Here is a 15,482-nt window from a genome sequence, read left to right on the forward strand (position 1 = left end):
AAATATGATGACGTTGGAATTGATCTGTTTTGTCACGGCTGTATGTGACGTGACGTCACAGCGCTCCTCCTCCTGTCCTGAAACAAACCGGCGTTTCAGTAGCGTGGGGTTTCCAGCACATATCCAACTTCACGGAGGCTTTGAGGGCGTTTTTGGACACATGCACGAGCACATAGTACTGATGCGTAAATGTAATGTAAATGGGAGGGAGTTTGTAAACTTACTATTATAATCGCATGCGTGCAGCTGCTCATTATGGCTGGAAACAGCGAGATATCAGAAGGCGGACTCGAGAGAGAGGAGGAATCTGATGATCAGTTTGAGTTTGGAGATGATCTGGAGCTCAATCAGTTTGATGGACTGCCATATTCCTCCAGATACTACAGACTCTTGCAGGAGAGGAAAACTCTGCCTGTTTGGAAATACAGACATGAATTCATGACTTTGCTGGAAAATAATCAGATTCTTATAGTCTCAGGCACAACCAAGACTGGCAAAAGCACACAGGTGAGTGTTTGAGATCACGCTTCTGACTTTCTAACACTTCTTGCTGTTGGTTGAGACTGATCTAAACAGTAAATTCAAGATGCATCGATCTGATGCATTAAGATGCATTATCTGGAATATGCCATTGATTTGACATCCGCCTGATGTTAAAATTCAAGAAGCTCAGATTTGAAGAGAATCTCAAGAAAGTGTGTAAATGTAGCATATGCTTTAACTTCATCACACTATTAATGCTGGAGAAGAAGCACTAAAAATAGCCTGGAGAAACCTAAAGCCTCACTGCCATGAACAATTCAGAGTTTGAGAGCTTGAACTTTTCTTTTCTTTTCATTGACAAGCACTTTATGGAAACCAGTATGCTATTGAACAAGAATGAGGCTGGTCACAGTTGTACATTGTTGTTAGTTATTGAATTGTTTTTATTATTGTCACTTTGTGAAAATTAAAGTCTGGCTGTTAATACTGTGTTTATGTCTAATCAATTGAGAAAATAAGCTGATGTACACATCTTGGAATAACTAGGCATCATACAATTATTATTTATGTCTTGTATTGGACTCAAAAATCTCATCGGCTGTATATAGTTTGTCGGTAAATTCATTAAATGCCATTCCATTGCAGTTCAGATTCCAGACATTCTTAAAATGTAACATAATAGATGAACAATACATAGTTTGACCAGTGCTTGTACATGATATGAGTTTCATATCTGCTGTTTTGAGGTCTCTATGTCTCTCAATGCATGTGGCCTGATCATGACGTCGTAAATCTGAGCAAATATACTTTAATAATCATTTGAAGTGAGGTCATCAGTTCTGTGTGGTGAGACTGTTTGCTGTGAGTCAGCTGCAACCATTGTGTTGAACCCTATGAACAAACACTATGCATTCAGCTGATGCTTCAGTCAGTCGTGACAGACTTTTGCCTCTGCTTTCATTTTTAGAACATTTCAGTTTACCAAAAAATATTTGTTGTTGTTGATGTTTTTACACTACTAATAGTTTGGATTAGTTAAGATTTGGTGATGTTTTTTAAATAATCTCTTCTGCTCTGCAATATCAACTGATATCAAAATTGATGATGGTAATAAAAACATTAATATTAATAGTAGTGGACCAATAATAGTTGGTCATTTTGGACTACTAAATCAGCGGTTAAGATGATTTCTGAAGGATCATGCGACTTTGAAGACTGGAGTAATGATGCTGAAAATTCAGCTTTTCAGTCACAAAATTAAAAAAAAAATCTTCAAATAGAATTTTTTGTTTAAATTGTAACAGTATTTCATAAAAGTTAATTTAGTAAAGTTATTTCATAAAAGTGATGGGATTTTATCATCTGAAAGATTACAGATCAGTACAATCTGTGATTTGGCATTTTTGCATATTTTGCATTTTGTACATTACAATTTGCATTTTGTAAATCTGCGGATGCATGTGCATTGTGTGTTAAGTGGAAATAGGAAGCCATGCATCTGTTCAGCTCACCCGACCTGCCTATCCTCAGCAGATGCTGTCGGGCTGAAGGTCTAAACCTGCAGCTGTTAAACAAGTCAAGGATGGGTCTTAATGTGGACCCCCTGCAGAGGAAGCCATCCACAGGATACTGAAATAACTGTCATATTTGTTTAACATTGTTATTTTTTTTTCTGAAGTCTTGTGTAATGTTGCAGTCGAGTGCATCCAGGTGCTGATAGCGTGTGTCCATGTCTTCAGATCCCTCAGTGGTGTGCAGAGTTCTGTCTGTCTGCGCAGTATCAGCACGGTGTGGTGGTGTGCAGTCAGATCCACAGACGCCAGGCTATTGATTTGGCTCTCCGTGTTGCAGACGAGATGGACGTAAACATCGGCCATGAGATTGGATACAGTATCCCGCTGGAGACGTGCTGCTCCAATGATACTATTCTCAGGTCTGTGTGAAACTCGCATGCATTCAGCCCTCACTGAAATGAGCCACACTGTTACTGAATGTTTTCAAGTTGGTGATATTTTAGGTTTGTGCTTTGGTTTGTTCGGCTAAAGCATGAGAAGAATGTGCCGTCTTCTCAAATGTCTGAAACACTTGAGGCCTTTTTGTTTATTATATACGGGTCACTGCAGTCTCTCGCTTTGCTGTAGATTTGGTTTTGAAGGATAGCGCTAATGAATAATCTGCCAATATTTGTATTTTAATTTTTTTCAAATAATAGTGTTCATATTAAATACAGCAAAGCGAGAGACTGAACAAGATTTGAATAACCCTGCCTTAAATCATGTAATTTACTGAGAAGTGTACTATTACTTTTCTATCAGATTATAATAAAAACATCCTTTTAATTTTACTCTAAAAACAAATGTCTTATCGAATGCATTTATTTTGTTATATAAATATTTCTGGTCAGATTTGTCTAAAAACATTTTAAAAAAGAAAATAAAAAACAAAACATTTTTATAAAGAGATAAATAAATTGTTTATATTATTTCATAAAGAATTGCTTAATGAAATGTCTTATTTTATTATAGAAATATGTTTTCATATTTTTTAATATGTTTCAAATGTTTTAAAAGCATGAAGAAAAAAAAATCCGTATTTTATTTTATGAAGAAATGTCAAATTAAATGTCTTAGTTTGTTATAGACATTTTTTATTTTATTTTATCGAAGCATTTTTTTTTTTTTTTTTTAAGTAGGTCACCGATAGTACAGATAGAAGATTGCACAGAGTGGAAGTGCTGTACAGACAAAGATAAAAGATAAAATAAAAACAAAATCAATTCAGACATATTTAATACACCGCTAACAAAGCATTTTCTAATGCTAAAGAAAACAAATAAGTTTTAAGTGTACTCTGAATCTTTCTACATCTGCATATTCGGAGCATATTTATCTGTAAATGTCAAAACCTAAACTACGTCCTGGTTGCAGGTTCTGCACTGATGACGTCCTGCTGCGGGAGATGATGTCAGACCCCCTGCTGGAGCATTATGGGGTGGTGGTGATAGACCAGGCCCATGAGAGGACCGTGAACACTGACCTTCTGCTGGGTCTGCTGAGAGAGGTGCTTCTCCAGCGGCCTGAGCTCAAGGTGGTGGTCCTGTCCGCTCCGCCTGCTTCAGACATGCTCCTCACACACTACGGGAATGTCCCATGCCTGCATCTGGACGCCCCGTGTGCTGGTGAGGTGATCCACAGCAACAACAGCAGCGCTGAAAGCTTCTATTCGGCTCTGAGACTCGCGCTGGAGGTCCATCGGTCCAGAGAGACTGGAGACGTAGCTGTGTTTTTAGCATCTGAGCAGGTGAGATGAAACGTGTTCATGGATAAGAAGTACAACCCATGATCCTTTATGGATTATAGTTTATAGTATTGTAAAAATGCATGCATAAGTTACTGGACAATCAACCTGTTAACCTGGGATGTTCCAGGAACTGGAGAGTTGAGTATTAACACTAAAAGTGTATATCTGATGAATCAATAAATTAATGAATGAATGCATGAATGTATGCTCACAGACCACATAGATAAGAGAATTTATGTGTTGATTTCTACCTTAATGTTCAAAAGTTTTTATGTTTTTGAAAGAAGTATCAGCCAGTGCTCTATTTATTTAAGCAAAAATACAATTGAATTTTTTAATTGAATATATTGTAAAATGTAATTTATCTCTATGATCAAAACTGTATTTTCAGCATCATTACTCCAGTCTTCAGTTTCACATGATTCTTCAGAAATCATTCTTATATGCTGCTCAAGAAACGTTGATGATTATGGTTTAAAACAGTTTATTGTGATTATTTGCTGAAAAGAAAGTTCAAAAGAACAGCATTTATTTGAAACCGAAATCTTTTGTACATTATAAATTGCTTTATACAGTCATATACTATCACTTTACTGTCACAACTGTCCACCATTAAATGCCTCTGTGATATTCTGGTGTGTAAACATGATATGAGTCTAATCTTCAAGTTACTTTTCTAATAGCACACCAACAAGGGAAATAGTTGCATCCAGAAAATGGTGTTGGAGCTTGTTTAAATCCCTAATTGTAACTTTAAGGAGTAGTAACAGTGATGCTTGCTGTAGCAAACAGCACTAACACAATGTTCTCGATTTGGTTCAGCGCGGTCAGCAGCGTCTGAATGTAATATGTCCACTCAGCTCTTTCACGAAGCATAAGCATCGCTCATTTTTTCTCTTGGAACATGTGTAGAAATCTTTATTGGCCGCTATTGTGATTTAAAGGGGTTTTCTGCTGATTGTGTCTCTCTCTCTGTGTGTGTGTGTGTGTTTTCAGGAGGTGGTCTGTGCCTGTAATATTCTCACTAAAGAAGCGTCCAGGATGAGTGTATCTCTGGGAGAGCTGATAGCTGTACCACTGTGTCCCGGACACACCGGAATGTGTCCACCAATCACAGAAAGCCCACAGAAGAGTAGACGGGTCTTCGTTTCCTGTAGCCAATCAGAGGATCTGTTTTGGCTTGTGGACACTATTACATTTGTCATTGATACTGGAGTGGAGAAGAGATTAGTGAGTGTGCTGAAAAGTTTGGTTTGCTGCATTTAGTTTTTTACAGTTTTCTATTTTGCAAAGATGTTTGCGTAGTCAAAAGAATACTTATCTGCAAGTCTTGTGACTGTTAATTCATGTTTTCTGTGTGGTATTGTGTGTAGGTGTATAACCCACGAGTGAGAGCCAGTTCAGAGGTCATCCGACCCATCAGTCAATGTCAAGCTGAAATCCGTAAACGATTGACTGGATCAACAGGTGCGTATGTTTTTTTTTTTGGTCATTTATTTGCCATTTACCCATTTTTTTTTTTTTTTTTAAGATCCTCTATTTTAAAACTATGAACCTGCAATGCATTACTATATTTGCAACAATATAAATAAAAACAATCCAGTTCAGTATGCAAATTCAGGTTGCATTTTAAATGAATAATCTTATCAAGTCGTATAATTTTTTTGTCTTTTATATGCATAAATGTTTAATAAGACATTTAACTAATTATATATATATATATGTGTGTGTGTGTGTGTGTGTGTTTGTGTTTATTCACTCATTTTAACGTCTTAATGTCTTACATTTATGCATATATAAGACATATATGACTTTGTAAATGTATAAGTGAATCGTGAATCACTGCTGAATGTGTTTGTTTGAAGGGAAGTGCTTCTGTTTGTATCCTGAGGACGTTCAGCTTCCCGCTGAGATTCCTCCTCGCATTCTGGAGTCCAACATCACGTCCACGGCGCTCTATCTGAAGAGGATGGAGATGGCCGGGATCGGACACTGTGACTTCATCAGCAGACCTGGTGGGTGAGATTTCATTTCACAGTGGCATATGAGAGCTTTAGAGAGGTTTGTCAACATTCAGTTTAAATGATGAGTCAGTTAACTATGAAAGGCCATTTCTCATATATCATGATATTGGAGTCGCTTCAACCTGCAGACTTGGCAACACTGGTTATAGCATGAAATAAACATGAATGAACATCAGAAGGTACAGTAACTTGTTTCAACTGGAGAAAGAAGTCAGTACATTGTTTTTCAAGTTCAAGTCCACTGAGGTTAATCTACTCTCCTGTCTGGTGTGTTTGTTGAATGAAATGCATTCAGTGTTGATTGGTCAGATCACCTGTCATTCAAACTCCAGGCTAAAGGTCAATTGTGAGTTTATATCCTACAGTTCTTAACAGGTAACACTCGCAATTCTGAGTTTACATCTTGTAAAATCCCACAGTTCTGAGTTTGTCTTAATCTCACAATTCTAAATATTTGCCTTGAAATTCTGAATTTATCTCACAATTCTGGGTTTATATCTCGTAATTCTGAATTGCTAGGAAAGAAAGTAATTATCTGTTTCATTTGTAATTTTCTTTTTAAGTTTCTTTATCATTATTATTTTTATCCAAGCTTCTATAATAAACACGATTGATAGAATGTGGGATGAGTCTTGTCAGGTCTCACTGGATGTATGAAGGTGTATGGATCTGTTTCTGGTTTCTGGCTGGTGTTCGGTCATGCGTGGATTTGCTGAACTGTCAGCTCTTCTGTCTGCTGGGTTTAGACTCATTGTTTCAGGTCAATGTTTGGACGGTGGGAAGCTCAGAGGAGAAAGAGAAATTCATTAGTGACCAAACAGACACAATACACAGGAAGAGAAGAGCTCAGTCAGTGTAGAAACATTGAGAACTGCCTGTCTATATCAAGTGATTTATTTTTAGAAATGCAAGAGACATTTGGCCACACTTGTGTCATTAGTTAGCATGTTTAATAAGTCACAGAAGGACACATTTGTATGATATGATTTCCATTTCCAGATCCTGAGGGCCTCATGCAGGCGTTGGAGGAGCTCGATTATCTCGCTGCTTTGGACAACGATGGAAACCTGTCTGAGATGGGCATCATCATGTCAGAGCTTCCTCTGGATCCTCAGATGGCGAAGGCTCTGTTAGCGTCCTGCGAGTTCGATTGTGCTAGTGAGATTCTAACCATCGCTGCAATGCTAACAGGTAACTCTTGAACACAGACTGTAACATGCACCTGTAACTGACTGGTTTTCCATTTCCATTTTCCATGATAGTCCGTTGATCATTTGTTAGAGATTATTCTTGTTTTTTATAATCATTTTATTAATATTTTTAATATTTATTTTTAGTGTAAAACATTAAAATGGATTCTAAAAATGTATTCATAAATTTTTTATGTATGTGTATATATAAAATATATAGAGAGACATTAAAATTTGAAATATATATATATTATACATTTGTATTATTTATATATATATATATATATATATATATATATATATATATATATATATATATATATATATATATATATATATATATATATATATATATATATATATATATATATATATATATATGTATGTATATATACACACACATTTGTATTATTTATATATTATAAAAATATGTGTTATATATTATAAAAATTTATTAAAATATTATATATAAATTATATTATATGTTATTCAGACACCTTCAGTGTCTCTCACATTTTCACATTCATTCGCTATAGTTTAATAAATGGTCAAATATTACAAGAACTCTGTTAAACTGTGTCAGAACAAAGTCATCTTGATATTGTCAGATAACAATTAAGCAAAACAGGGTCAGGTCAAATTGTCTGAATAATTTAGGGTCCCAAATATTTATCATTTTTACTGGTAGTCCACTGTATGAGGATGTATTTTAGGTATATGTTATTTTGCTGTCCTCACTTACATAAATGAACTGTAGTGTCCTTTTCCCACTAGTAAAAAAAATGATTCTAAATAATGTTTGGTTTGACTGTAAATGTATTATCATAGAAATATACAGTATATTTCAGAAAAAATATATATAGTGAGAGAGAGAGAGAGCGATTCATTATTGATTTTTTTCATTATTCACTTATCCCCGTGTCGTTCCAAACCCGTGATAAATATTTTTCGTCTTTGGAACACAATTTAAGATATTTTGGATGAAAACAGGGAGGCTTGAGACTGTCCCATAGACTTCAGAATAAATAACAGTGTCAAGGTCCAGGAAAGTATGAAAAGCATCGTCAGAATAGTCCATCTGCCATCAGTGATTCAACCGTAATGTTATGAAGAAAACAAAAAACGACTTTATTCAACAATTCTTCTTTTCTGTGTCTGTCAAAATCATTGCAGTGCCGTTTGACAAATCTGAGCTGCACGCAGATGGCGTATGCTCCGCGCTGTGCCAATGCGTTGTTTGCTTTTAAACCAAAATGTAAATACACATAGATAATGTATCCTTATGGCATGGCTGATACAGAAGAGCGTACGTCATCTGCGTACTGCTCAGAATTGCAAAACTGGCTCTGCGGCATACTTTCCTGGACCTTGACATTTGTTATTTATTTGGCAGTCTATGGGACAGTCTCAAGCCTCCCTGTTTTCATCCAAAATATCTTAAATTGTGTTCTGAAGACAAACAAAGCTTTTACGGGTTTGGAACAACATGGGGGTAAGTGAATAATGACAAAAATGTCATTTTGGTATGGATTATCCCTTTAAAAAACATACTCCATCATATGTTTTGCGATCCATCTGCTTTTATGCATCTGTTTCCATCAGCACCAAGCTGCTTCATCGATCCTCCCGTCGGCATGGTAACAGAAGTCATGCGCTGTCATATGAAGTTCCAGCATCCCGAAGGTGACCACTTCACGCTCATCAACATCTATAACACCTTCAAACGCAGCCAGAAGGAACCATGTGAGTGTCACTCCTTCTCTCATGAATGGGCTGGTGAAGAACGAGTGTGTAAACGTCTGTGTGTGTGTGTGTGTGTGTCAGATTTCAGTCAGGAGCAGTGGTGTGAGGAGTACTTCCTGTGCTGCGACGCCCTGCAGACGGCAGACGCCATCAGAGCCCAACTCACAGACATCCTCAAACGCATCGAGCTGCCCATCTCAGAAGCAGCCTTCGGCACCAAAACCAACACACTCAACATCAAGAGAGCGCTGCTTGCGGGCTTCTTCATGCAGGTCTCAAAGCATACGACCTTATCAACATACAGCGGCTCTAGAAAAGATCACCCCCTTTAAAATGTATTCATATTTATATATCTTAAGTTTGTCTCCATGCATCATCTGTCTCGTGTCCCTCAGATGGCCAGAGATGTGGACGGTTCGGGGAATTACTTCATGCTGCTGAACAAACACGTGGCTCAGGTTCACCGTCTGTCGGGTTACGGAGCAAAAGCTCATAAACTGGGTCTGCCAGAGTGGGTTCTGTTCCACGAGTACAACCTCTCCGACAACAACTGCATCCGCTACGTCACACAGATCTCAGCGCAGGCGTAAGTGTGTCCTCCTTTAGCTCTGACCCTCACTAACAGGATCAGGCCACATCATCCTGAGTAATCATGATTTTAGATGTGTCATCATTACTAACCTGGTCTTACAATAGAGAGGCTTTCAGATCCACTGCTGCTCACTTTCACTATTCTTACATTCATTTAGCAGATGTAAACATCATGAACATCCTGGAGATACTTATTAATCTTACAGTTCTGGTAGTGCAAAACAAGCCTTTTACTTAATGAATTCTGCAACATTGTGTCGTCTATTTTTTTGGGTACTTTTAAAAACTGTTTATGAAATAATCCGTTCAAAGATAGGGTCAGTAAATGTATATTTATTTGTACATATTTTAATTATATAATTTTGCTTTTTATGTGATTTTTTTCATATATATATATATATATATATATAACCGGTACTCATTTCTCTGATGTCTGATTTCACTTATTTTAGTAAAGTTTCATAACCATTATTCCTCAAGTTTTTAGCTATATTCATTTATTAAAAGCATTTAATCATTCATTCTTTATTTTCTTTTATTAATTGTATTCAACAAAATGTATTTCAAATGTTTTAGTTTATTAAAAACAGTTTGTTCTTGATAATTCAATCCCATATTTTTATGAAAATTTAACAATTGCCATAATATATGCTTCTATATTCAAATGTTTGGGGTCAGTAATATATATATTTTTTACATTAGTTTTAAAGAAATCTCTTCTGCTCACCAATGTTGCATTAATTTGATTGAAAATACAGTGAAAACACATATTGTGACATGTTATTACAATTTAAGATTTTCTATGTGAATATATTGTAAAATGTAATTTATTTCTGTGATGTGCAGCTGTATTTTCAGTATCATTCCTGATTATTATCAATGTTAATATATTTTTGGGAATTATTAAGAAAAAAAAGCACTTATTTGAAATAGAATAAAACCATTATAAATGTCTTAACTGTCACTTTTGATCAATTTATTGCATCCTTGCTGAATAAAAGTATCTGTTTAAAGTCTAAGTCTGGTCCCCTTCTGTTTCAGGTTCCTTCAAATGGTGCCGCAGTATTTTTTCTGTAATCTGCCCCCTAGTGAGAGTAAAGAGATCCTGCAGCACATTCTGGACAGAGACAGGACGGGGAATGCAAGGACAAAACCTCAACCAGCTGTGATAGAAACAAAGACAGAAGAGGCCGAATCACATGACCGATGTGTCATCCAGTGAACCATTAATAGTGTAAACAGTGATCAAATGTTTTGTATTGTTAACTCTTGAAAAGACACTCAAAGAATCCTGTTTGGGTCATTTATTTTGTGGGAAATTTAATCTACTTATGTACAGAAATAGATTATTTCACTGGTTTTGGGTGACGGTGTTAAACTGTTTTGTGACAAGTTCATACATTACGCCTTAAACTTAAGGCCTGGGACAGTAAACATCTGTTTTCCAGGGTTCAGACACTCAGATATTCAGTCATTTTATCCATGACGGCTCCCATCCTGTCCGCTGGGATCACCATGACTGTGCGGTACGGCTTCATCGGTACGTCATCGTATGACCACTTTCCCGTCGCACAGGAATCAGCCTCGTCCTGAACGCAGTAGCTGAACTTCAGCGTGGCTTGCTGTGAAACAAACTAAATGTTTACAGTCGAGCCAAGATTTTTTTTTTTTTTTTTATGCATTTGACACTAAATTCAGGGTCCATATGATCAAAATGGACCATTGCAATTAATAAAATCATGGAATTTTCTCTAAATATTTTTCGAGTAATGTTGAATGTTTAATGTCTGAAATATTTAAGTGGCTTGAATCTTTGTGACCGCAATCTCTATAATTTGTGTTTTTTTAAGTAAACAACTGGGAAAGTAACAAATGCATTGGGCAAAGCAGGGTTATTATAGTTAAATAAAACTAAAACCATAAAAGAATTTACTTGAAACAAAATAAACATTAACTTTAGATATTAACTAGTGCTGCCAAATCAATTAATCACATCCAAAATAAAGGCTTGCATTTACATAATATTTGTGTGTGTAAGGTGTATATGCATGTATATAAATACACATGCATAAATACGAAATATGCAATATATATATAAATCATAAATATGCATATACACGCATGTATTATGTAAATACAAACTCTTATTTTGGATGCAAATAATACATTTGACAGCACTAATATTAACAAAAATAAGATTTTTTTTTAGCTAGTTAGAAAAAATTACAAAATACAACAGTCACAAAAAATTTTTAAATGACAATGCAATAATAATTTATATCTTTTGTTCTTATATATAATATTATTTATTATTTTAATTTCAGCTAGTTGCCAAATAAAATTTCTAAAACTAGTATACACATAAAAAACTCTTAAAATTAAAAACTTTCACAATTAAAATAAGAGAATAATACACTATTCTTATATTAGTATTTTATATTTTTCCCCTTTATATATATTGTCCCTACATATTAATACATATTCTGTATTTTATGCACAAGAAATGAACCACAGAATAGATTTATGAAGTGAGTGTTAAGTTGACCTCATAGAAGAACTCCTCCTCGTCGTTCACGAACAGCAGCTCTTCTTTAGGTTGAGCTGCTCCAGATCTGCTCTTCTTGGCTGCTTTGCAGGTTTTGCTGATCATCAGGCAGAACTGGCATTTACCGCTGGGTTTATTGGTCCTTTGTGCTTCAGCCATTTCCTTCCTGTGAAACCAGACATTATATCAGCAGGAACTCAAACCCAGGTCCATCTCAGACTACTTCTGTGAATGTTTTAGAAACATGAGAAATGTGTTTGTTTGATTGTTTAATAGTGAAACAATTTACTCATGTTTCCAGTGATTATGGGATGTGATCTGGCTCTTCTACAGGCGCTGACCTTCATTAGACACATGGTTACAAAAGATCTTTATAAACCCATGTGATGGCATCAGTGCTGGGTGTCAAAGATGTGAAGAACTGGGATGTTTGTGAGTAAGAACTGATTTTTTTAAGACAATATTTTGCTTTTCAGTTACCCTTTTTTAAGGCAAGACATCGGAGGTGAATCTAGACATTGAACTAATAGATGCTGCCATTTGACTGATTATTGGACATTAAGAACTGATTTACTGATTAAGAATTTCAAAACATGATTTGCAGAAGAAATTTTCCAAAATGTTATGTTGATGCAAATGAGGCATTAATTAAATATGGACTTATTTGCATACATTTCCAGAACAGAAATCTGAATATTGGATAAAGCCAGGTTTAAATGTTTCTTTTATTTTAAAGGTTTTTACAGAAAGGACTTGTCTTTTTATCTCTCCATAACTCCATAATAAATAATAAACAGCAAATAAATTGAATAAAAACCCATGTTTTAAAGAAACCAGTGTGATTTCAGTATTATCGAGATACTATTATAGGCATTAATATTTAGATTTTTTGGTCTATTTCGAATTTATATGTATTTTCTCTTAAAATTTTAAAGCTTTAGTACATTTGTGTTTTGTCATTTTTATTAGCGTTTTGAATGTTTATATAGTTTGAATTTAATTTCACTTAAAAAAATGTATTATATTAAGGTCAGTTAAATAAAAATGAGAAATGTTACCTTTGCAACTAGATGAAATAAATATGTAAACGTGTTTTATATATATATATATATATATATATATATATATATATATATATATATATATATATATATATATATAATATTAGTTGAAGTTTATTTCATTTCAAGCCACAGAAATTAGTTTTAGTTAACTCTAATAACCCTATCGAAAATAAAATGTTGTATAAAATCAGGCAAATGATATATAACCAAACACTTCAGGATATAGATTAATTAAACTTAAAGATAAAGAATTAAACTTAAGTTTGATGTAAGTGCTGCTGAAATACAGAAAAAAGCCTTTAAACATATGCACTGCAGCTGAAATCTACACACACTGATAGATGCAATAATGGTGCAATTACATAAACACTCCAGTGTATTTCAGTAGTTTTCTCTCCACTCGTCTGAACAACACGTAAGGACAAGGCAAATAAACAAAAATCTAAAAAAAAAAAAGACAAATGTTTTTTTTTTTATTGCTAGTAGTGTCTTGCCTTAAGAAATTTTGCAGGTTTCGTACCCTCTGCTGGTCAGAACCATAATATACTTACTGAAGTTGTTTGTGCATGGGGAGGGCGATCTGTGGCGGGACATTGACGAATCTCTCGCTCAGCAGCAGCCCGACAGACTGTACCTTATCCAGCAGCAGCTGCTCGAAGCGCTCCTGAACATCCGGGGAGCTGGCTTTAGCACACCGCTCTATCAGCATGTCCTTCAGCTGCTCCAGACACTCCACACCCTGATCAACACACACCAGACCATCAGACGCTCGATCCAGAGCCACAGATTCATGAGATATACAAGTCACCACTCATAAACACAAGCGTTATGACCTGTCTCTCTGTGAGGTTCACCATACTGATGAATCCAAACACCTCGTCTGGGTCGGCTTCATCATCACTGTCCTCCGGTACCTCCGCTTGCTGGAGCAAAACACATTCAAAACTACTTTAAATCATTAAATGAGATGATAGTATAATAATTAAGGACAAGGCCATTGTTCATCCAGATGTTTATTATGTTTAATGAATATTCTAAATATTATTATCAGTATATTTTAAGGCAGAGGTTTTACTTTTTTTTTTTTTTAAGTTACACAGAATTATTTTTTTAAATGCCCAAACATGATTGTCTTTGTAATTATAAAAAGTAATTATATGTATATTCTATTCATTAATTTAGATTATTATTTTTTAATTATATAATTTTTACTAATTTTGATCTACTATTTTTATTATTATGTCTTAATTACGTTATATATTATATTCAAGGTTTTCTTTACATTTTTCTCTAGTTTCTTTTTGTGGCCCCCTGTTTTTTGTTTAACTGTGTTAAGTTACATTGAATGCATATAAAAGTAAATCTGTTAATTAAATATACATTATGAACAGTAAATGTTAAGGAATTAATTTTATACGTAAAACAGAAAATACACTATTATTTAAAGTCTCACAAAACTTTAGTTATAGATTGCTTGTGTGTATATATATATATATATATATATATATATATATATATATATATATATATATATATAATTTTTTTTTTTTTTGGAAACTAGTAATTGACCATTAATTAAATTGATCAATTAATTAAAGAGTCTCACTCTGATGACGCTGCCGATGTGATTCTGCTGAATGATGACGTCAGTCAGATCAGACGTGTTCACGTGAGACTTCAGGAACAGCTGGAAAAACAAAAACATACACGTGTGTGTGTGTGTGTGTGTGTGTGTGTGTGTGTGTGTGTGTGTGTCTCTATTCGTATTCTTTGTCATTTTTAATCTTTGCTTAATTGCAAATTGTGCAGGGTAAATTATATCTGCGTGTTCAGTGCAATCTCTGTAACTTTACCTGCTGCAGAAGGGTTTTAATGCCATGAAAGTCGTTGTCAGATATCGCGTGTGCTTCAAAGTCCACAATAACCTCCTAAACGCAAACCGTAACACGTTTATTGATCACAAAACAGCGTGTTTCAACGCAGAGCCAATCTGGCCTGCACATCAGGGCATTTTTGGCTGCAGTAACAATCAAATCCGCAACTTACCTCGTTTATTTCCTCTTCTGAATTTCCACTGTCCTCGTCGCCAGAGTTTTCCAGACCCTCGTCCGAGCTTTCAGCGCTGTCTTGGGGTTTTTGTCCCGTTTCAATAGCTCGCCTCTTCGCAGATGAAGCCATGCTGTTACACTACAGCACACAGGAAGCAAACACTAGTTCACGCAGAGGTTATCCGCGAGGAAGGAAACTGATGAGTCTTATCGGCCATGTTGGCTCACAATAGACGCATGGACAGACGCAAAATATCTCAATGCATCAGATCCAAAATGGCGTCAGTTCCACTGCACGATCTTTGAGAAGCGGCAGATACCATATTTTACACAGCGGTGATGCGTGAAAATGATTTATTATTTATTAAAAACACAATAATGCGCGGAATCGAGTTTCAAATAATCATTTTTAACCTACATAGAAATAGAAATATTCTTAAACGTAGTTTTAAGGCTTACTTAAGCATTATGTCATATTACAAAATAAAAGTCGA

At 35.2% G+C, this 15,482-nt stretch overlaps 2 protein-coding genes across 3 annotated transcripts; one reads left to right on the forward strand and one right to left on the reverse strand.

Annotated features, from left to right (window-relative positions):
• Window positions 1-60: 60 nt before the first annotated feature.
• Window positions 61-11,087, forward strand: LOC132121700 (putative pre-mRNA-splicing factor ATP-dependent RNA helicase DHX32). Of its 2 annotated transcripts, none has more exons than XM_059531410.1 (11): window positions 61-507; window positions 2,223-2,416; window positions 3,411-3,783; window positions 4,780-5,019; window positions 5,157-5,250; window positions 5,649-5,798; window positions 6,807-6,998; window positions 8,600-8,740; window positions 8,822-9,012; window positions 9,136-9,326; window positions 10,373-11,087. In XM_059531410.1, exons 1-11 carry the CDS (start codon window positions 256-258, stop codon window positions 10,551-10,553), a joined length of 2,199 nt encoding a protein of 732 aa, XP_059387393.1. In that variant the 5' UTR covers window positions 61-255; the 3' UTR covers window positions 10,554-11,087. The 2 variants fall into 2 exon arrangements, with proteins under 2 accessions (XP_059387393.1, XP_059387394.1); XM_059531411.1 differs by having other exon boundaries at window positions 62-507; window positions 4,780-5,013.
• On the reverse strand, window positions 10,621-15,204 carry LOC132121702 (protein BCCIP homolog). The gene is made up of 7 exons (XM_059531413.1): window positions 14,987-15,204; window positions 14,794-14,868; window positions 14,547-14,627; window positions 13,774-13,863; window positions 13,492-13,679; window positions 11,877-12,042; window positions 10,621-10,953 (listed from the first exon to the last, which is right to left on the reverse strand). Exons 1-7 carry the CDS (start codon window positions 15,116-15,118, stop codon window positions 10,783-10,785), a joined length of 903 nt encoding a protein of 300 aa, XP_059387396.1. The 5' UTR covers window positions 15,119-15,204; the 3' UTR covers window positions 10,621-10,782.
• Window positions 15,205-15,482: the final 278 nt, after the last annotated feature.

This window comes from Carassius carassius, chromosome 39, assembly GCF_963082965.1.
Source record: "Carassius carassius chromosome 39, fCarCar2.1, whole genome shotgun sequence".
Lineage (NCBI taxonomy): Eukaryota > Metazoa > Chordata > Actinopteri > Cypriniformes > Cyprinidae > Carassius > Carassius carassius.

What these genes read in the sequence shown, in the direction of transcription:
- LOC132121700 (XM_059531410.1), top strand. Translation starts at nt 256, where the DNA reads ATGGCTGGAAACAGCGAGATATCAGAAGGCGGACTCGAGAGAGAGGAG. An exon ending in TGTTTTTAGCATCTGAGCAG is followed by an intron (nt 3,784 to 4,779) that starts GTGAGATGAAAC and finishes GTGTGTTTTCAG; the next exon opens with GAGGTGGTCTGTGCCTGTAA. An exon ending in TGACTTCATCAGCAGACCTG is followed by an intron (nt 5,799 to 6,806) that starts GTGGGTGAGATT and finishes TTCCATTTCCAG; the next exon opens with ATCCTGAGGGCCTCATGCAG.
- LOC132121702 (XM_059531413.1), bottom strand. Translation starts at nt 15,118, where the DNA reads ATGGCTTCATCTGCGAAGAGGCGAGCTATTGAAACGGGACAAAAACCC. An exon ending in CAGAAGAGGAAATAAACGAG is followed by an intron (nt 14,869 to 14,986) that starts GTAAGTTGCGGA and finishes GTTTGCGTTTAG; the next exon opens with GAGGTTATTGTGGACTTTGA. An exon ending in TTAAAACCCTTCTGCAGCAG is followed by an intron (nt 14,628 to 14,793) that starts GTAAAGTTACAG and finishes TTGTTTTTCCAG; the next exon opens with CTGTTCCTGAAGTCTCACGT.